The sequence below is a fragment of the Peromyscus maniculatus genome, chromosome 11, assembly GCF_049852395.1.
Source record: "Peromyscus maniculatus bairdii isolate BWxNUB_F1_BW_parent chromosome 11, HU_Pman_BW_mat_3.1, whole genome shotgun sequence".
NCBI classification, from domain to species: Eukaryota; Metazoa; Chordata; class Mammalia; order Rodentia; family Cricetidae; genus Peromyscus; species Peromyscus maniculatus.
The window spans coordinates 37,317,793-37,340,179 of NC_134862.1; the positions used below are offsets into that span (position 1 = coordinate 37,317,793).

Below are 22,387 nucleotides of genomic sequence, written 5' to 3' on the forward strand. Positions count from 1 at the left end.
GCTGTGACTGGGGCCTGGGGAAGAAGAAATGGGAATATTTCACAGGTATTGACTGTCTCTCTTGTGGGGGGACTTACTTCTTACCCTTTGGGCTCAGACCAGTGCAGTTTTGCAGGATGACAAGGCTGGTTCACAACAGCATGAAAATGCTTAAGACCGCTGAACTATGCACACTTAAAAGTGTCTGTTTGGGGGCCGGGGAGACGGCTCATTGGGTAAAATGTGTGTTGCAGGCGCCTGAGAGGACAAGAGTTCAATCTGTGGAATGCTTTCTTTAAAAGAAGATGAGGTGAGGTGGTACGTACTTGCAGTCCCAGAGCCGGGAGGCAGAGACAGGCAGATCCCTGGGACTCTGTGCTCAGCTAGTTGAGTCTACTTGGTGAGCTCCGGGCCAGTGAGGTTCCCTGTCTAAAACTAACAAGGTGGATGGCTCCCGAAGAACGACATCCAAAGCTATGCGCTGGCTTTCACACACAGGTAAGCACATCCATGTACATTTGTATGAACATACGTACAAAAAATAAATCAAATTTTAAGCTACGTGCATTTTGTAAAAGTTTTTTTTTTTTTTTTTTTTTTTTTTTTTTTTCAGCAAAAGGAAACTACAGAGGCCACACATTGTGGAGAGGCAGAAGCATCACACGCTCCACTTTCACGTGGCCGAGTGCACAGGGTGCCCACCAACCACACTGGTGATCTCAAACCCAAGGTTCACTCTGAGGCTATGATTTCAAACCAGAAAAGTAAGAGAACTGGTCTTTTATAAGCCAGTTGGCTATGTCTCCGCTCCCTCCACTATTGCTCTCTAGAAAGTAACTGAAAGCCAATAGTTTTTCTAACTGTATTCCTCAATGCTTGTTTATGCTCATTAATATGCAAATATATTCCCAGCCGGCTGTGAACACATGAATTTTTAACCAGAGATTAAAACATTAACTAAAGCTGGTGATATGGGGGATTATAAGTATCATTTAATCCTCAGATTAGGAATCTCCACATGAACTCATGATCATTATCCAATGAACAGCCACCCAAAGATCACAAAGCAGCACCTTCACCGTTGCATTGTGGGTAACAGACACAGTTTGTAATGCATCTATTTGGGGATCTTTAAAAACAGTGAACCCAGAGCTGGTAAGACAGCTCAGTTGGACTAGTGCTTGCCACACAAATCTAAGGACCTGATTTCCAGAACCCTCCTTAAAAAAGCCAAATATGCTAGCCCATGTCTATAATCCCAGCACCAGGGAGGTGGTGCTAGGTAAATCCCCGAGGCACACTGGCCAGTCATCTTAACATAATAGGTGAGCTATGAGAGGGTTTGGAGGGAGGGAAATGTGGGGGAGGTACTGATGTAACTATATTATAATCTCAAAAAATAAAGTTTTTAAAATTTAAAAAAGGGAGACCCTGTCTCAAAAAAACAAGGTGGATGGTGTTATTTGTGGTGCTATTTACTGGGCTAGAGAAAACACCAGGTACAACGGAACCCACTATAAGAGTTTTATTAGGAGGGAGAAGTATAAGAAAGTGAATAGGCCTACCAGTTATAACAGATGGCACCTGAGGAATTAACACCTGAGGTTGACCTCTACCCTGTACATGTATACGCGCATACACACACACACACACACACACACACACACACACACACCTGCATGTAGGTGTGCACTTGCACACACATGAACACACATACACACAAATAAAATAAAACTGAAAACAGTAAAATCAAAGACATTTCTTATCCAGCCCGGCCTGGGGAAACTGCAGGCCACCTGGTGAGTGTTCACAGAGATTCCGAGCCCACAGAAAAGCCACGAGAATTTCTAGCTTTGTGACTAAGTATTTACAAAAAGCATTTTAACAGGGAGGAAGGAAGATTTAAAAAAAAAAAATTAGAAACCAGAACTCAACTTCTTTTGGAGACACAGATCAAACTTGGAATTATTAACTCTAAAATAGAGGGAAATTGAGCACACCACTTTCTCTTTATACTCCCAGACAGAATTAAATTCAAGGTCCATATAAAATTCCGAATTTCCAAAGGATGCATTTTAATGAACACAAAAGCAAATAATTTAATAGTTTAGCCAACTATGAATAAAATATCCTGATATTAGCACACAATATTTGTGTGCATGTGTGTGTGCACATATGTAAGGGTATACACACAAATGTACGCATATGTGTGGAAGTCATAGGACAACCCTGGGTTTCATTCCTCAGGCACCATCTCCATTGTCGTTTGAGGCAGGGTCTCTCACTGGCCTGGAACTGACCAAGTCGGGTAGGCAGATTGGTCAGTGAGCCCCAAGGACCTTCCTTATCAGTTCACATTACAAATGCACCATCACAACGAGATTGTGTGTGTGTGTGTGTGTGTGTGTGTGTGTGTGTGTGTGATGGTGTTGGTAGTATGCATGTGTGTAGTGTGTGTGTGTGTGTGTGTGTGTGTGTGTGTGAGGTGGTGTGTGTGTGTGGTATGTGTGATGGTGGTGGTGATAGTGGTGGATAATGTGTGTGTGTATGTGTGTGTGGTGTGTGTGTGTCTGTGTGTGGTGTGTGTATGTATGTGAGGTGGTATGTTTGTGTGGTGTGTGTGATGGTGGTGGTGGTAGTGGTGGTGTATGTGTGTGGTGTGTGTGTGTGTGTGTGTGTGTGAAGTGGTGTATGTGTATGGTGTGTGTGATAGTGGTGCTGGTGGTGTGTGTATGTGGTGTATGTGATGGTGGTGGTGGTACTGGTGGTTGTAATTGTTGTTGGTGGTGTATGTGTGTGTATGTGTATGTGCTGTGTGTATGTGAGTGTGGTGTGTGTGATGGTAGTGGTGGTTTTTGTTGTTGTTGTTGGTGGTGGTGGTGTGTGTGTGTGTGTGTGTGTGTGTGTGTGTGGTGTATGTGATGGTGGTGGTGGTACTGGTGGTTGTAGTTGTTGGTGGTGTATGTGTGTGTATGTGTATGTGCTGTGTGTGTATGTGAGTGTGGTGTGTGTGATGGCAGTAGTGGTTTTTGTTGTTGTTGGTGGTGGTGGGGTGTGTGTGTGCGTGCATGTGTGTATAGTTCTGGGGAATGAACTCAGGTCCCCATGCCCACATGGTGAACACATTGCTCACAGCCATGTCTCTAACACACAATATGTATTTAAATTAAGGAACTATAGACATTCTCCCCTCACTCTCTGGGGTGTGTTTTGCCCTTACACACCATCTCCATACCAAGTCAAAGCAAGGCAGTAAGGCAAACTGGGTAGCATGGCTGAAGACCCAAGGGCTGCGTGCTGCTCTGCATGGTGCCTGGCCTGACACGGACGGAGCAGCTCTCGACTTCTTCATGGGGTTGTTGAAGTCCTCAAACCCCACATAAGAAACTGGGTGAGTGCATTAGTGTCTCCCACGGTACAGAATCATCATTTGAAATTTAATAAAATTAAAATTTCTACTATCCATTTCTTGAAACTTTTTTCTACCAAAAGATTAACTTATTTTCGCCAGGCGGTGGTGGCGCATGCCTTTAATCCCAGCACTCGGGAGGCAGAGCCAGGCGGATATCTGTGAGTTCGAGGCCAGCCTGGGCTACCAAGTGAGTTCCAGGAAAGGCACGAAGCTACACAGAGAAACCCTGTCTCGAAAAACCAAAAAAAAAAAAAAAAAGATTAACTTATTTTCAAAATTAACTTTATCCAAATAGTATCATCTTTGATATCACAAATCTGATACTTCACATTTGTTAAAGGAGATATGCACATGAAACTAAATATTTCACAATGTATAGAAGTTTGGGTTTGGGGTTTTTTTGGTATTTTGTTTTCGTTTTTTTCAATATTTTTTAAGGGATGTGTTTTATTACTTTATTTATTTAGTTTTTTGAGGCAGGGTGTCTCTATGTAACAGCCTTGACTATCCTGGAACTTGCTCTGTATACCAGGCTGGGCTAGAACTCACAGAGATCCGCCTGCCTCTGCCTCCCAAGTGCTGGAATTAAAGGCATGTGCCACCACTGCCTGGTATATGTTGTTATTTTTAAATTATGTGCATTTGTCTGTGTCTGTGTGGGGTTATATGAACAGGAATGCAGTCCCGACAGAAGCCAGAAGAGTGTACTGGAGTTTCAGAAGCTGGAGTTACAGAGGGATGTGGGTTCAGTTCTGCATCAAGTACAGCGTGTGCTTTAACAACTGGGCCATCCCTCCAACTCCCTGGCCTGTCGCCTTGCTGTCACTAAGTCACTAATGAATCTGTATGCTGTCATCTGTCAAGAGCTTCTGCATTCCAGCACATTCAACCTCAAATCGATGACTGCCTGAATTCCCTGACGCCGAAGAGATACCTCTGCCTTTTCGTGTTTGCTTGTGATTTGATACTAACTCACTGACACCACCTCTCTGGCACCATTAGAACCACACAGAGGATCATTTGTTGACTGGTGTTCAACCATCCAAAACCTATAGAGGCCAGGTAAAAACCTGCATGTGCTGATATACAGGCATACACACATATACAAACATGTGTATGCACAATCACATATATACACAAATAGATATGTATATGTGTGTAGGAACATATGTGTCCATCATGAAAATTGTAGGGGTCCACAGAGGTTCCCTAGTAAGTAAGGCCTTACTCAAGGTCAGAAAGTCTGAGCTTGCTTTGCGCAGCAGGGCTGCATAATAGGATGATTTGGCCAAAGGCATGGTTACCAGGTGTTTTGAAGGGTCTACACTTGTTGGTACTTTATACCTCAACCTTGAAAGGGGGAGGTCCTTTGTGTCTCCCCTTGCTGATGTATTAAAAGCCCATCATGATTAAACTCTGGGCAACTGGGTGTTGACTCAAGGCCCTCCCAAAGCTATGCTGTGTCTCTGTCTTTCTCTTTGTCTAGGCCTATATTTCTATCTAATATTTCATTCCTCACTCCTCCCCCACCAAGAACCCTTTGACAGGTCAGAGCTGGTCCCTGACAGAAAATCCAATGGAAGAGGAATGTTTCTTTTTTCTACTTTACCAAATGAAGGGCTGAAGTATAGTGAAGTCCCAGAGCTAGCAAGTAGTGGTGCTCAAAGCATGAATTTCTATGTGTATTTGTGAATGTTTTATGTGCATAGGTGTGTCTTACATCAGGTTATTTAAAAGATCAATGGCCATATCAGCTTGAATGTACCAGTCTTGTCTAATCTTGGTAGCTAAGCAGGGTCAGGTCTGGTTAGTACTTGGATGGGAGACCTGGGAATACCAGTACTGTAGACTTAACAAAACAAACAAACAAAAATACTTTGCTTTGTGAAGCTGGCTGGTGGCACAAGCCTTTAATTTCAATACTCGGGAGGCAGAGGCAGACAGATCTCTGTGAGTTCAAGACCAGTCTGGTCTAAAGAGTGAGTTCTAGGACAGCCAGGGCTACATACAGAAACCCTGTCTCAAACAACAACAACAAAAAAAACCCCTTAGATCAATATTAATAGATTAGATATTGAATTATTAATTAAAAATATGACAGACAAAACAACAACAAATCTGACTTGCAAAAGCTGGAGATACAGCTTAGTAGTAGAGGACTGGTCTAGCATTTGTGAGACCCTGAAAGAAAATGAAGACACTAAGGAGAGAGACTGGGGAGGAAGGGAACAGGGGAGGAAGGGAGGAGAGAAGAAAAGAGGACAGAAGGGGAAGGGAAGGGAGTAAATGAGTAGATAGGAAGATTGGTGAGTGGTTAGCTAAACGGATGGATGGATGGATGGATGGATGGATGGATGGATGGATGGATGGATGGATGGGTGAGTGGATGGATAGATGGATGGATGAATGGATGAATGGATGAATAAATAAGTAGATGGATGGGTTGATGGATGGATGGGTGGATGGATGGATAAGTAGATGGATGAATAAGTGGATGGATGGATGGATGGATGGATGGATGGATGGATGGATGGATGGATGAGTGGATGGATGGGTAAGTGGATGGGTGGATGGATGGATGGATGGATGGGTGAGTGGATGGGTGGATGGATGGATGGATGGGTAGATGGATGGGTGGATGGATGGATTGGATGGATGGATGGATGGATGGATGGATGGATGGATGGATGGATGGATGGATGGATGGGAGAATAGATGGGAGAATGGATAGATGAGAGGATGGGAGGACAGATTGACAAGTAGGTGAATGGCTGAACAGAGGGACAGACAAGAAAATATTCACTCCAGACTTCAGATCAGGGAACTGAACAAACTATAAAGGTTATAATTTGTCCCTGTGTCTATCCCAGGGAAGACCTGCTCATGACTGACAGTGCACTAGCTGACATCAAAGACAACCTGCATCCTCTTCTCAACATCAGGACAAAGACTGAGGGCAAGCCTTCCCAGTAAGGATCCTCCAGTCCGGAAGAAGAGTCCACTTACATATACTCCCTGTGGGCAGAGTGCACGGCCGCCGCGTTGCTGTAACGCCAGAGGACAATGGCCGAGGACAGCACATCCAGGATGGCGTCAAACTAGAGAAGGAGACAGGACGTGAGTGGTTCTCCAGAGACAGCAAGGCACAACCGCGAACACACAGGGCAACGGGACGATGACGCAGAGTTCGAACGAGCGTCTTGGAATACACATATTTCTGCATGCTTCTTGCAGCCACTTTGAACTCCGTGGTGGAACCCTGGGCGTTACACACTGCCCTGGTAGTAGGGCTGTGGCCCTCGTATGGCTGGCTCTATTCTCAGAGCCCCGGGATCCTGGCACACTGGAGATACGGGACGGGAGATAGGAATGGGAGATACAATTTTCTGAAATACATAAAACTGTTTTTCCTACAACAGGCAAGATGGCAATGGCATTTTCTTATACATAGTAAGTAAAAAAAAAAAAAAAAACACTTGGGGGTGAATTCTAATGCTGACTCTCATTGAAACTATTTTATCTATAGGTCCAGGAAGTCTACCAACAGTTTAATATTGTATAGAAAACTCCATGCTTTTGATAGAATGTGTGTGTGTGTGCGTGTGCGTGTGCATGTTTGTGTGTATGAGAGAGAGCGAGCGAGCGAGCGAGAGAGAGAGAGAGAGAGAGAGAGAGAGAGGGGTGTTTCTGAGTATGTATATGTTGTGTGTGTCTGGATATTTATATATATTATGTGTGCATACACACGTGTGTCTATGTTGTGTATTTACTTCTGGATACATGTCTATGCTGTGGGTGTGTTTCTATTTCGCTCTTTGTGTGTGTTATATATGTCGGGTTGTGTTCATATATTGTATATGTATCTCGCTGTGTGTATATATGTTATGTATTTATTTCTGGGTTGTGTACATGTTGTTTGTGTTCTGGGTACCAGTGTGTGCATGTGTAATTTTCTGGACAGTCTGCATCCTTCCTGAGACTCTTAAAAGAATTTGCAACAACCTCAAAGCGACACTTCCCAAGCAATAAGTTCTTACAACAAAGGGCAGATGCGGGTCTGGGTCCCAGTACGGGATGCCCTATGTCTGTGCCACAGGAGGGAAGGCGCTTGCTTAGTCCTCACACACCTCAATTCTTGGGACTGTACTAGCGCTGGCCCTCTCTTAAAGGGCCAGGAAGAAATGTCACTCCATTTTTCAACATACCTGCCTGTGTTGACCTATTTCCACCAGGAGGCAGGCAGAAAACTCAGCTCCCCTTAGCAGGGCTACAGATAGGCTGACTTCTAGTGTGAGCAGCCCTGATCCATCTCAACTCCCAATGTCTCTGTCTACACCTTCAATATGCACCACCCCAGCGTGCCAGGACCACAGGCAACCTGGAAGGGCACAAAGAGGTAAGACTCCCAAAACATCCTCTCAAACATCCCCTTCACAGAATATGTGCACTCTGGATGTATATGTGGGAACTATCCCATCTTGATGCCGTTTAATTCTATTACATTGTCATTTTCACAGAAGTGGTTTCCCTTAAAATTGTGCTCCCCATGCTCATCTCTTATCTGCTAAGCATAAACATCCATCTGTTTAACGGCTGGGTGAGAGTCTCGGGCTTGGGGAAAGCATGCAGAAACTTCATGACGGTGAAGACATTCCAGGCTACTTACTGCAAACCCAAAGGCAGAGGCGCTGTACCTCATGACGGAGACAGCTAGAAAGAAAGAAAACACCATTCAGATTTGACAGCCTCATGGGTGACGTGGTTCATTTGTGAGCTCATCAGCACACCAGATACAGCCTTTTAGACATCAGGGGGAAGTTCCAAGAGAATAAAAATTTAAAAATCAATGTCTAAAAATTGAAGAATTCGAAAAGAAGAAAATGAAATGATTTTCAAATTCTCCCTGCATCATGCCCCCCTGCCCAGAACTGTGTTCTGAAGCATCCAAGGGCCAACTTCAAGGAAAACAAATAAACACTTGTCAATCATACGGCATCTGTGCCTCTGAAAATCGACCGGCTGAAGCAGATAGCTGGGAACTAAATTTTCAGAGAAGCTGAAACCTGAATCCTCCTGCCTCAGCTTCCTCAGTTGCTAGGATCACAGGCCTGCACCATCAGGCCTAGCTGGATTTCTGCTTTGAATCTATCTTCTCTCACTGGCCTTGATACAATGGGCACACACAGTTAAAAAGCCCCTCCCCCTTGGGTGCCCCAGAAGGCCACCTGCTTGGCAGATGTTAAACTGTGACTTCAAAATGTCTGCACTTGAGTTGTTTGGTGATACCAGGTCTTTACACGGAGAGCCCCAGATTTCAAAAGAGTAGACGCCCAAGTTATTGCCGTATATGAAGAACCTCACCTCAGATCTATAATTGAACAAGCGCCCTTGGCTGGAGAAAGGGCTCCGTAGACTAAATGCTTGCTTTGCAAGCTTGAGTGCATGACTTTGGCCCTTTGCACCCAAGTAAAAAAAACAGGCATGGTAATGCCCTGGTAACCCTAACCCTGGGAGGTGGAGATGGGTGGATCCCTGGGGCTCCATGTCAGGCCAACCTAGACTGCTTAGTAATCTCTACACCAGTAAGAGACTGTCTCAAAAAACAAGGTTGGGGATGATTAAAACCACTTGCTGTTTTTTCAGAGGACCAGAATTTAGTTCCTAACACCCATGTCAGGTGATTCACAGTCCCCTGTTATTTCTAGCCCCAGGGAATCTGACACCCTCTTCTGGCCTCTTTGGGCCAGATAAACATATACACACCCACAGGTAAAGAGAAATAATATAAATATTTTTTTTAAAAAAAAAACAAAAGGTGGTACATGATCAAAAGTTATCTTCTGGTCTATCCATGTACTTGTGTTTGTATACATATGTACACACATATATGCAGGTATATGCAAATACAAGCACATACACACAAGTGTACATACACACACACACACATACACACACAGGAGATAGTCATTGAGGGGAGGCTTCTCTGACTCCATAGAATCCAATGCCATGTTTCACTCTCAGAACTACACTGGAAAGTGAGTTAAGCCTGCCAGGTGGACAGTTAATGGATAGCAAATATCGAATATTACTATTATTCATGCCCTGAATTAATAACATTCAGGGCACTGTGAGACAGTGGGGTCCTTCAGAGAGATGTGTTATTTACGTAAGAATCACCATCATCTAATTCCTTGATAGCATGCAAAGAGCAAAAAGCCGAAATTGCATGGCGAGTCGAGAGTCCTCTGAAGGGTCCTCCACAGAGCCTCTGCCTGCAGCCCCCACTGGGCCAGCTCTCAGCTCTCACTGCTAAACCACTGTAAACAGTCATCAGCCCAGACCTGCATGGTAGAGCTCGGCAGCCTCCGAGGAATTTCCAAGAGTGTCAAGTAGTAAGTTCATTTTCTTTGGCCAATAACTGAATCATGGCACATACTGAATCCAGGATAAGAGTTAATTCAATAGAAGTGGGTAGATAGCTCTGCTTCCACGTAAAGTAAATCATGCTCTCTCTCTCTCTCTCTCTCTCTCTCTCTCTCTCTCTCTCTCTCTCTCTCTCTCTCTCTCTCTCTCATGTGTGTATGTATATTGTGTAGGTATGTGAGTATGTGTGTGTGGAGACTGGAGGTAAAACCCTAGTGTTATTCCTAAAGAGCTGTCCACCTCGGTTTTTTTGATTGATTGTTAGGTTGGTTGGTTGGCTGGTTTTGGTTTTTTGAGACAGGGTGCTGTGGGACGGTCTATATGTCAAATTGCTCTGATTGGTCAATAAATAAAACACTGGTTGGCCAGTGGCCAGGCAGGAAGTAGGTGGGACAAGGAGAGAGGAGAATTCTGGGAAGCAGAAGGCTGAGGCGGAGAGACACTGCAGCCACCGCCATGACCAGCAGCATGTGAAGATGCCGGTAAGCCACCAGCCACGTGGCAAGGTATAGATTTATGGAAATGGATTAATTTAAGCTATAAAAACAGTTAGCAAGAAGCCTGCCACGGCCATACAGTTTGTAAGCAATATAAGTCTCTGTGTTTACTTGGTTGGTCTGAGCGGCTGTGGGACTGGCGGGTGACAGAGATTTGTCCTGACTGTGGGCAAGGCGGAAAACTCAAGCTACAACAGGGTTTCTCTGTCTGTTTCCCAGGCTGTCCTAGAACTCACTCTGAAGACCAGGCTGTCCTCAAACTCAGAGATCTCCCTGCTTCTGCCTCTTGAATGCTGGGATTAAAGGCGTGCGCCACCACTGCCGCTAGGCCCACAGTACAAGGTCTCTCGTTGGTCTGAAACTTGCCAAAGAGGCTAGGCTGACTGGTCAGCAAGCCCCGGGGATCTTCCTGTCTCTGCCCCCCCAGCACTGAGATTACAATAACCCAACTTTCTTCTTCCAGTTCTGGGGATCAAATTTAGTTCCTATTGCTTGTGGAGTCGGCGCTTGACCACGTGAGCCTTCTCTCCAACCACCAAACTGAAGGGTTTTCATTGAGGCATTTCCAAGCTTGCTCACGCACAAATGAGTTGTGTTTGGAGAACAGGCCTGCCCCAGGGTGACCAATGGAGGCAGAGAAGAGGTCCCAGGCACTCCATACATGCATGAGTAAACCCAGCCCAAAGTCACCATAGGGCCAAGATGCTGCTTGTAGGGTAGGTATTGACAGTTGTGAAGAACACACACGGGTCATGTCAGCCTCCATCAGACTGCACCCTGAAGGCTCATGGGAGGGCTATGCCAGCAGTTGTGAAGCAGGGCTTTCTTATGACGACTGCTCTTACTAAGGTAGGGCCAGGGAGCTGAAGGGAATCGGAACTAAAGATGCCACTTTTCTGAGTATTCACCCATGCTGGGGTACACTTTTCAGTAATGTAGTAGCCTGTGAGTCACGCATGCTCTCCGAAGTAACCCCAATCAATGCATTGGTTCACCAAGGTGGACTTGGGTGGAATCGCTTGTCTGCTTTTGGCCCCCTCAAATGATAATAGTGGTTAACCTTTGAAGGACAGGAATATTTGAGGTTTGTTTTTCCTGCTTTTCATGTGTTTTTCTACATTTTCTACAGCGTCATAAGTAGCCATTCAAATTAGATGATATATTTTATTTGGGGAAAAACTGCATGATATAAAAATAAGCAAAGGTCTAAAATGAACTAGCAGGAGAGTTCCAACACATATCTAGACTAGAAGGCATTGCTTTCCAGTGCTTTGGTCTGACAGGAAAGTACATGCCTATGTACACCATTATTACACGCAGCTTTCTGGGTCCCGCGGTCTACATGAGCAGGTGGCTAAATGGTTCAGAGTTCCCAGGAGTGTGACTGTGGGTCACATAAGCCAGGCGACAGAACACCAGCAGAACATTACTTCTTGCCTGACAGAGCTTGTCTGTCCTAAGGCAGACTGTCATTTACCTTGAGGGACTCACAAGCGCTCCACCCCAGAAGCAGGCACACAATGTAAGTCTTAAATAAATATTTGTACAGACCTGGTTAAAAGACCAGATTTTTTTTTTTTTAACTAAGTCAAATCAGACCAAGAAGCATGTTGACTGGAAATAAATTCAAACAGAAAGGCAGCTGGAAAATGTAAGGGACCCAGGAGACCCATTGTTAAGGCCAAGCCAAAGGCAGACCTGCAGCTGAGTAAGCAGAGACTTGGGGGGGGGGGGGGGATTCTGCAAAGCAGAGACAAAGGGCCTTGGAAATGCAGAGGGGAGCGTGCCAGCAAGGCAGCCAAGAACCAGCAGCAAGACCCCCTACACAACACCCAACAAAGAATCCAGCTTCAATGGCCAGTGAGATTCGCAGAGACAATGAGGACCCATCTGTCATCCTCTCCAAAGTCAGGCAATAATTATCAGGGGCCTTAGCACCCTTTAGCAATACCCCAGGCCCCGCAACACCTCAGAGTTGTTAAATTATGTGAGCAGGAGAACTCCGCTAATAAATCAATCCCGGTTTAATTAGACTGTCTCGATCACCCAGACGCCTAGCAAACACCTCCCCCACAGCTGGGGACCAAGCCCACCCTGGAGAGGCACTTCTCCATCACCCACCATCACAGACAGGCTCTCTGCTCTTGCTTGCTGGAACCTGAGAATCACAAGAGCTGGAACCAAGAGGGGTGAAAAAAAAATTAGTTTTCTATGTTCTGACCTGCTCCCACAGAATCTCTTAGTAGTTTCCACACTCTGGCCCTCTCAAACAAGATTATTAACTACTTCAAAATCAGTGATAGGATTCCTACTTCAGCAGAGAAGGGGAACGGTTTAACACATCCTTAAGAATATGATCAAAATATGTGGTGTATGAAATTCTCAAAGAAAAAAAGAATAGGTCAACATTGTGTAGAGCTGGGGAGATGGCTCAGCTGATAAAGAGCTGGCAAGGAGAGCAGGAGGACCCACGTTCACTGCCCAGAATCCACCCACGTCAAAAGGCTGGGTATGGTGGGTGATGTCTTCTTGCAATCCCAGCACTGGGGAAGGGAAGCCCAGCGGACCCTTGGGGCTCACTTGCCTGCCAGCCCGGCCTATTTGGCAAGCTCCTGGCCACTAAAGAGACCCTATCTCAAACAATGGGAATGGTACCTGAGAAATGGCAACTGAAGTTGACTTCTGATCTCTACACACATGTGCACACATGTATATCCCTACTCACAAACACACGTTAGCACATGCACGTATACACATGCACTACATATACATAAATATGCGAACATACACAAGAGAATAGGCTTGGGGAGATTACTGAATACTGCGCTTGTGCTGCTGGGTCATCTGATAGCATTTTACAGCATCTTACGTCACTCTGCGATGAAAGATCCAGTCCCACTCAGAGTGCTCAAAAGAAACAGCTACTGAGATGCTTCCAAAGCAGCTGGTACCGCTCTTCTCCACAAGCCATCGGATGCACACAGCCAGGCTGCTCTACACAGCTCACTCCATCCCAAGACCAAAATCCTCACGCTGGAACGGAGCCTCACGCTCTGACTTCCTCCTGTACAGGCTGGACCTGCCCGCTCCTCTCCAGCCACACAGCCTCCCTGGGGCTTTACCCCAGCCTTGTGCTTCTGCCCACAACACCTACCCCAGGGATCCGTCTAACTGACCCATCTCTTCCGGGTCTTTGCTTCAAGACTCCCTCTTTGGTCTGTCCTAGTTTTCCTATCGCATAATGCAACCTGCCCAACTCCATTTCCACCCCTACTTCCCTCCGTTTCTTTATCCAGAGATCTCCTAGCACACTGATGAATATGATCTATCATCCTCCCAATAAGTATTCCCTCTGTGATGGTTAATATTGTCACCTTGACAAGCTGTAGAGTCACTTAGAAGACAAGCCTCTGGGCGTGCCTGTGAAGAAGCTTCTAAATAAGGTTCATTGAAGGGGGGAGACCGCCCTAAATGTGGGCAGCAGCATCCCGTGGGCTGGGGTCCTGGACTGGATGAAAGGGAGACAGGGAGCCGAGCACCAGCATTCATCTCTGTGTCCCGATTATGGATTCTCTGTGACTAGTGGCCTCACGCCCCTGCTGCCGTGACTTCCCCACCGTGGTGAGGACCTCACACTGCAAGCCAATAACCCCCTCCTTCCTGAAGTTGCTCTAGTCAGACATTTGACCACAGCAGTGAGAAGCGTAACCAACCCACCCGGTCCTTCACAAATTGCGTACGGCCGGCGGCTTCCATGGCACAGTATCCGAGCCGGGCTGTTGCCCTACGTGTTTACGATCTCAGTCTCCTTGTTAACGTGTTCCGGATCCTGGAATAGAATTTCCCTCACGCAGGGGAGACGCCAAGATCACACGGGAGAAGAAAGGGTCAAAGGGAAGAAACCACACTAACGAGCAACGGCTCTAGAGTATCGGTCACCCGAAGGAGTGACTGTTTCGCCTGCCTGGCCCCCTCCCCAAAACTAAAAGCTAAAGCTATCAGCACTGGGGCTGGAAGGCATGAAGGTTGTCTTCCTTGGCTGGCACTGTTGGTGCCACACCCATACATTGACCCTCTCTGATAGAAAGCTGCCACCGAACATTTGGAAAATCTATTTCATTGTACTTATGCATTTCGTGTGCATGTTTGTGGCGGTCACAGACAACCTGCAGGAGTCATTCTCTCCTGCCACCGTCCCGGCCTTGAGACTCGAACTCAGGTCGTCACTCTTGGTGGCAGATGCCGTTACCCACTGAGCCGTCTTGTTGGCCCTGACGGTACATTATACAGAACGACTGTATTGTGAAGAAGAGAAACACTGAGTGGGCTTTAAAGACCTGGATTTAAAAATGGTGCTGAAAAAGTATTTGCTCACTTGAGCTGAACCCAAGTCTCTAGAGGATTGTTAACACTGCGGCTCAGGGAATAAAAGTGAAATGTGAAAACACAGAGCCTTTTTTTTCTCTCTCTCTCTCTTCCCTTCTACTCTCCCATGGAAAGCACACCAAAGTAATAAGAAACATGGAAAACTAGAGAAAGAATACAATGGCTAAAGAAACCCACAAAACCCCATTCACAAAGCTATCTACCAAATACATTCAAAGAAGGAAGACGTAAGGAGAGGAAGCTGAAAGCTGACAGCACACCTCCAACAAATCTCTGAATGGGCTGAGGAGTGGCTCTGTGGTGTGGGACTCCCCCCACCCCCAACAATCAGGTAAGGTGATACCCACCAGTAACCCCGGCACTCGGGAACCCACAGCAGGAAGACTCTGAGTTTGAGACCAGCCTGGGCTATATACAAAGTTCTAGGTTGGCTTGGGCCCTATGGTAAGATTCTATCTTAAACATTAAACAAAGAGGTCGGGCAAGCCATGAGTTCAGTCCCTGGAACATTCAGTAGGAGGAGACAACTGACTCTCGAAAAAGTTGTCCTCTGATCTCCGCATATGGCACTAATGCAAAACATGAACCATTGGAGCATTCATGAATAAGGGAGTATTTTAACAAATTAACATGTATTCATACTGTGTCTTTAAGTTCTTGAAAAAGACAGATCTGTAAAGCTAAAAAAATAAGGCAACTAGATGAGTGGTTATTAAAGCTTCTGTGTGTACAAAAATCAGTTCATATATGCAGATAAAATGTCACAGAAGCTACACAAGAAACTAGGGATGCTGATTACCTCTAAAGACTGGGAGTGCCAGACTGAAGGGCAGCTCCCCTCCCCCATATGGGAGTCTTCTGTGCACGCTGACAGATAGGTATTTCCATGGTGGACACAGAAGCCTTGCCACTGGACAGGGTTGCTGCGAATCTGGTTACTGTGGGTTGCTAACGTTCATTAGAAGAAGTGGGTTCAGTCCATAAAAGCCTGTGCAGGTGACATTTTAGAACACCTGGTCGATCCATGATTTGTTAATATCCACAAAACTAAGAGTCAGAAATTTCCCAATATTAAAGGTCCCAAAATATCATGTTTCTTCATGTTCAAAAACAAAACCACTTTTCTTTCTAATTATGAAAAAGGAGGAGGAGGAGGAAGAGCTGGAGAGGAAGAAGGAGAGGAGGGAGAGAGGTTGGGTAGGAGGAGGAGGGGAGGTGTTTTTAATAATATGGTGGTCCTGGACAGTGGCTGGGGAGATACAATATCAGGGAATATTCTGTAGTAGATAAAAGTCTCAGGTCCCCACTCAGAACTGACTTGATATCTCTCTCTCCTTTTATTTTTTTTTTAAATGACTGGGTTTGGTGGCATGTCTTTAATCCCAGTACTCGGGAGGCAAAGTCATGCCAATCTCTGTGAGTTTAAGACCAGTCTGGTCTACATACAGTTGCAAGACAGTCAAAACAGTATTTTGCTTGCAAATATGTCTGTGTACTACATATGTGGAGTGCCCAAAGGGGCCATCAGATCCCTTTGGAACTGGAGTTACAGACAGTAGGAAACCACAGTGTAGGTGCCAGGAATCAACCTTAGGTCTTCTGAAAGAGCAGCAAGTGTTCTTAACCACTGAGCCATCTCTCCAGCCCCTGTGATCTCCTTTTCAAAGGCTGTCATCCTATCTGAAGCAGCTGACTGCATAGCCTTATTATTCTACCTCAAGAAAATAAAACCAATGCTCAAGATTTCTACCAGAATAAGGTGATTCTCTCAACAAACACAACTCATGTTAGTTGGAAGCGTGTGTTCACTGATGTATTTGTTTAGTGCTCCAGCCCTATTATAGTTCAGCAATGGATTGTCAGCTTTCAGTAACCTTGAGTGTGAGCAACCCAAAGGTAGACACTAGAATACAGGAAAGAAAACCTTGAGCAGTGTTTCCAAGTTGACAGTGCCTGTGCCTGGTGTACATTCCAAAGTGAAGAGATACAGCCATAAGAAGAGGGGCTGGGGCGAGGGTTCCATTGGTAAAGTCCCGCTATGCCAGGCCCCCGGGACCTGTGTGAAACCTGGCATGTGTCCACAGCCCCAATTGCTGTGGTGGCTGAAACAGGAAGATCCCGGGAGCTCGCTGGCCAACCAATCTCACCAAAACAGCAAGTTCCAGGTTGAGTGGCAGACACTGTCTCAAAAAATGAGATGGAGAGTAATGGAGAAAGACATCTGACATTGACCTCTAGCTTCAATGAACACACACACACATCTCAGAGGGACAGGGAGAGAAAAGGAAGAAGGAAGAGGGGAGGGAAGAAAGAAGGAAGGGAGGGAGGGAAGGAGAGAAGGATAAACAAAACAAGAGAAGCCTTGTAGCAGGAACAAATGTGGAAGATACAACCCTCAAAAAAATGAAATCACCCACATTCTATGTCCTCACTGTGCCACGTTGACCCAGACCCAAATAGCCAGACTGAACTCTGATGAGTGTTTATAGATGGGGAGCTGTGTTTTGGGTGTTTTATGTGAACAAGGACAATGCCCCAGTGGTATTGAACTATAAATCAAAAATTAATCTATGTTGATGCTCCAAAAATAAGATAACAGTAAGGAGTGGTGCTTTTTCATAATCCAGAGACAATAACAACACTTTGACTTTTGTCCTTTCTAGGTGGTCCTGGGAATTGATGCAATAAGGCCCAGGCTCAGTCCTCAGCACCACAGAAACTGTGCATGGCAGCACATGGTGATGCAAGCCTGCTACCCCAACACTCTGAAGGCAGAAGCAGGTCAAGGTCATTCTCAGCTACATAGAGTGTTTGAAGCCATACTAGGTTATATGAGACCTTGTCTCCGGAAAATAACCCAACAAGAAGCCTATTCGATCTAGTCCCAGGCCAGTTACATCACATTCACAGTCAACAGAGAGAAGCCAATGCTTATGCTCAGCTACCTGTCCTCGCTCTTACATTGTTTAGAACCCAGCTCAGGAAATAGTGTCAACCATATTTGAGTGGGTCTTCCCACCCTAATTAACAATAAGGACAATCCCCTACAGACACACCCACAGGCCAAACCTGATCTAGATAATTCCTCAATTGAAGCTCTCTTTCCGGGTGATTCTAGGTTATGTCAAGTTGACAGTTAAAACCAGCCAGCACAGACACCAAGATGTCGAATACACAGGCAATGGGACACTGGCTGAAATGGTATCGTCTGGTTAAACGTCACTCACCGTGACCTTTTCTCACTTGTGTTTTTTTTTTTCTTTTTGTAATCAGACCCACACTAGTGGACAACGTGGCTGTGACTTGAGTGCTTCCTGACTGTGGATGCAATGTGATCACCTACCCCCTGCAGCTGTCACGCCTTCCCTGCATAATGACACGATCCCCTTGAACTGTGAGCCAGAATCTACTCTTCCTCCATTACGTTGCCCCTGTCAGGTATTTTATCAAAGCAACAAGAAAAGTAGACAATACACTTCGTCATGGGTCCCCAAGAGCACTCCCATGCTTGTTGGCTGGCACAGGAAGACTCCCATGACCTGATTCAGAGCTATAACCATGGCTAATATTTGTTGCAGAAAACGGTGTGTGTGTGTGTGTGTGTGTGTGTGTGTGTGTGTGTGTGTGTGTGTGAGAGAGAGAGAGAGAGAGAGAGAGAGAGAGAGAGAGAGAGAGAGAGAGAGAGAGAGAGAGAGAGAGAGAGAGAGAGAGAGAGAGAGAGAGAGAGAGAGAGAGAGAGAGAGAGAGAGAGAGAGAGAGAGAGAGAGAGATCAGAGGAAAGCTGAAGGAACTAAGTTTAGAAGAAGCAAATTGCCAATTCCAGTCTCTTCCCCCTGGGCAATTACCACACACGCTTCCTTCTGCCGTACACTGTGATAGTATGTGCCAAAGCTTTCTACCAGGGGCCTTTATTAGACTCAGTGCCCAGCAATCTTACTTTGGTTTTTTACATAGATACCTCTCCTCTAGAATGTTCCAGAACTCCAGACTCCCCATGGGAAATCAGAGGCTCAGCACAGAGCATTCAGTATGTGGTTTAGGCGCAGTGAGCTGTTACCATGTAATTTACCCTCTGGACCTGTGGAATGTTGCTCAGTTCATAGAGCCCTTGCCTGTGTGCACAGAGTCCGAGCACCACATAATCCAGCATGGTGGACATGACTGTAACCTCAGCACTCTGGAGACAGAAGCAGAATGATGAAAAATCCTAGGTCATCCTCAGTTACATGGTGACTTCGAGAGTTATATTCACTCTTCAGTGTAAAGAAATGTTTGCTGGCCAAATTCCTAAATGACATTTAATAGCCAGGCTTGTAAGCAAGCTCTTCTGAGGTTGACGAGCAATCTCAAGTCTGCTGCTAGCCACCTCTTTACAATCCAAAGACTAGAGCTCGGAGACAGCCTGCCCCAAGTCACACAGCACAGGAAGAACCACACCCACCCCACTCCCTGCCTCTGCCATCCAGGTCTGCAGATTGCCAGAGAGAAGCACACACAGTTGCCCCATCCTCAGCCTCCAGATGCTCACAGCTTCCACAGAAGTTGCTCCCCATCATATGGAACCTGCCAAGGATGGAGCTACACAGGGCTCGGTCCTGGGTGCACAGATTCACCATGGCAACACCAATTACATCTAATGTTTAGAAATTTCACTGATAGAAAAAATACAAATGTTTCCACGGCCTAATCTGAAGTGTATGTTAAATCTGGAATGGGGAAAGGGCTCAGCCTGGAGAGACACACCACGTGTATCAGAAAGTAGAAAACAGCAGTCCTCAAATGGGAGCCTGACCCCAGGTAAAGTCCCATACTTCGGTGGTTGTCACAGTGGGGAGGGAAGATTACAGTTGGCATCTGATACAGGCCAGATCTCCTGCTAATTTTTAATATCCTTCCTCTCTCCATTCTCTTTAGAAAAAGCTACCCCCAACTCTAATTATATTTTAAAATGCCCAATTCATTATCACTTTAATTAGAATTGTGCATTCTTCACTTAGAGCTGGAAGAGTTCTTAGAAACGGTCTATCAAGTTCCAGTCCAACCTCTTTGTATGTTGGGGGTGCCTCGTGGGCTAATCCATGCACATGTGTTTGCATGGAGGCCAGGTCAACCTTGGATTTCTTCCTCAGGATGCCATCTCCCAGGTTTTCTGAGATGGGCTGTGTCATTAACCTCGGAGCTCACCAACTCGACTAGGATGACTGGCCAGTGAGCCCCAGGGATCTGTCTCTACTTCCCCAACTCTCAAATTACAAGCTTACATCACCATGCCCAACTTTTTTATGTGTGTGCTGGGGACCAGACTCAAGGCCTCGTGCTTGTACAGCAAGTACTTTACTGATTCAACTATCTCCTCAGGTCCTAGTCCAAGCTCTTTAAGTAACAGAAAAACAGACAAACAAAAGACAGTGAAATCTAGTGAAGGAAGCCACTCAATGGAGACTCCATTATTAACATGTCGAAATTGAAACTCTGAATCCCCACCTTGACTCTTGGTCATGCACCCTCCCTAATAGACCCACTGTCCCACCAGGCTGGGCCAGTAGAGCTCAGAAGACCCTCTGCTTGTTAGAGATCCTAAGTATGCAATGATATGAAATGAATTTCCCATCATGGCCTTTAAGAGGAAAACAGAACAGCAAAAGACCAATATTTCTGGGATTAGAAAACTAATAAAGACGATCGCCATGCTGGAGGAGGTTTGATAGGGCATTCTGATGCTGCTTGTACATGTCACTTCTGAAATACGCATGATTAGCCCGACGTGCAACAGCACTAAACCAATGGTTGTGACACGCCTTGACATTCAAGCCCTGAGTGAGAGCTCCAGAGAAGGCAAAGAGATTTTCCACACTCTGTTTGTCTCTGCAGCGATTTGTGTTTCCTTCATGCTCAGTCAGCCTGAGAGACGATCAAGGAGCTATTTAGATGGCCTGAGGAAAGGGGGACTCAGTCCTCCCAGGACACTCTCAACGCTACACCACACGCACAGAGCCGTAGGAGCACGAGGGTAGAGAACGTCAGTCACTTCTCTCCAGAACAGAGTCCCATTGTGTATGTGTGACCCAGCACCCAGGGGAACCCAATGAAGAGACTCAAGTGGATGTTAAATCTGAAAATCCTAGGAAGTGACGCGTCACATGTATTGGAAAGTAGAAAACAGCATTCTTACATAGGGGCCTAGTTCTAGGCAAAGTCCCATAATTTGGTGATTGTCACAGCAGGAAGATCTCCTAGTAAATGCCCTACAAGGCACAGGATATTGCCCACCAATAAGGAATTATCTATTCCAAAATAGTGGTAGTGTTGAGGGTGAGATACCCTGCTCTGAGAGGATGAGACCAATCTCAGGTCCTGGGGGCCTGAAGACCTATTCAGTGCTCAGAGATCTGGACTGTCTTTACTACTGAGGATAGCGATATGGATGGATGCATGGATGGATAACAGACAGATGAGAAAATGAAAGTCAAAATGTAATTCAGAGCTGGGATGTGTCCCAGTTGGCAGAGTGCTTCCAAGCATGCACAAAACCCTGGGTTCGGCCCCCATCACGGTATACACTGGGTATGGTGGTGCACAATGGTCATGATACTTGACTACATAGTGAGTTTGAGTTCAGCCTGGGCTACATGAGCCCCTGCCCCCACACCCACCCAAAAATAATAAGGTACACTTGGGAAAGATGTGTCTTTCCGCAAACTCGATCCAGGAGCAGCACCATGCCGTGGGGATTCTGGGATTCCTCCACACAGAAGTGAGACTGGGGCATGAGATCTTTCTCCAGTAAGAAAACACAAGGACAGTCACAGGTGTGGATCTGAGTCCAGAGACCATCCGCTAAGATTTCCAGGAATAAAGAACTGGACCAAGGACATTCCACAAATGGGAGGGGCTAGAGAGCGGAGAGAGGTCAGACACTCGCTCAAAAGACACTTGGCCACAGAGTCTTCAGTTGTGTGTGTTGTCTACACAGCACCTGCCTTCTCCTGTGCTTGGAGGAGTGGGATTTCTTCACACATGTTCTGTCTCCTGTAAGTAGCCCTTGCTCTGGGTTTCCACTCTTCTGTCATCCTTTCTTTTATGTTACATTTGAGGTTGCTCCCTCTCTCCATCCTACTGTCCTGACAGAGACAGATTTGAGGATGCCTGTGTCCAAGGAGCCTGCAAAGACTCAAAAGCCAGGGGAGAAAGCGGGACCCTGTGAGTCACAATAAGCTGAAAGCGTTGAGTGAGGGTGCTGTGTGATCAAGGCCATAGTGACCAAGAGCTAGCTCCCGAAGAAAGGGGACATTACAGGTTTGGGGAAACCGCTTGATGGGTAAAGTCCTTACTAATCTGGATTCAGATCTTCAGAATTCATGTAAAAGCTGGACTCTAAGGCCTGTGATTCTGAACAGTGTATCTGTAATTCCAGTGCCTACAGAGAGATGGGAGGCAGACAGGAGAATTCCCAGAAGGCTGAGGGCCAGCTGGCCTGGATTTCATAGCAGCAAACATTAGAGAGAGACCCTGTCTTAAACAATGTAAAGAGGTCAGATAGCCAATGTTGTCCTCTGACCTCCATAAGACATGGCATATGTGCGTTTACACACCACACACACATACACACACACCAGAGAGAGAGAGAGAGAGAGAGAGAGGTTTAAAAATGAGAAAAAGAGAAGGGATATCACTTCTCTGGGTGGGCCAG

At 45.9% G+C, this 22,387-nt stretch overlaps 1 protein-coding gene across 1 annotated transcript in view; it reads right to left on the bottom strand.

The window, feature by feature from the left end:
• Positions 1-22,387, bottom strand: part of Tmem163 (transmembrane protein 163) — a 185,311-nt gene that overhangs the window by 62,310 nt on the left and 100,614 nt on the right. The window contains exons 3-4 of the mRNA XM_042258037.2: positions 8,058-8,101; positions 6,398-6,489 (exon numbers count right to left, since the gene is read on the bottom strand). Of these exons, the coding sequence (XP_042113971.1) occupies positions 6,398-6,489; positions 8,058-8,101 (136 nt within the window). The remainder of the gene's footprint in view (positions 1-6,397; positions 6,490-8,057; positions 8,102-22,387) is intronic.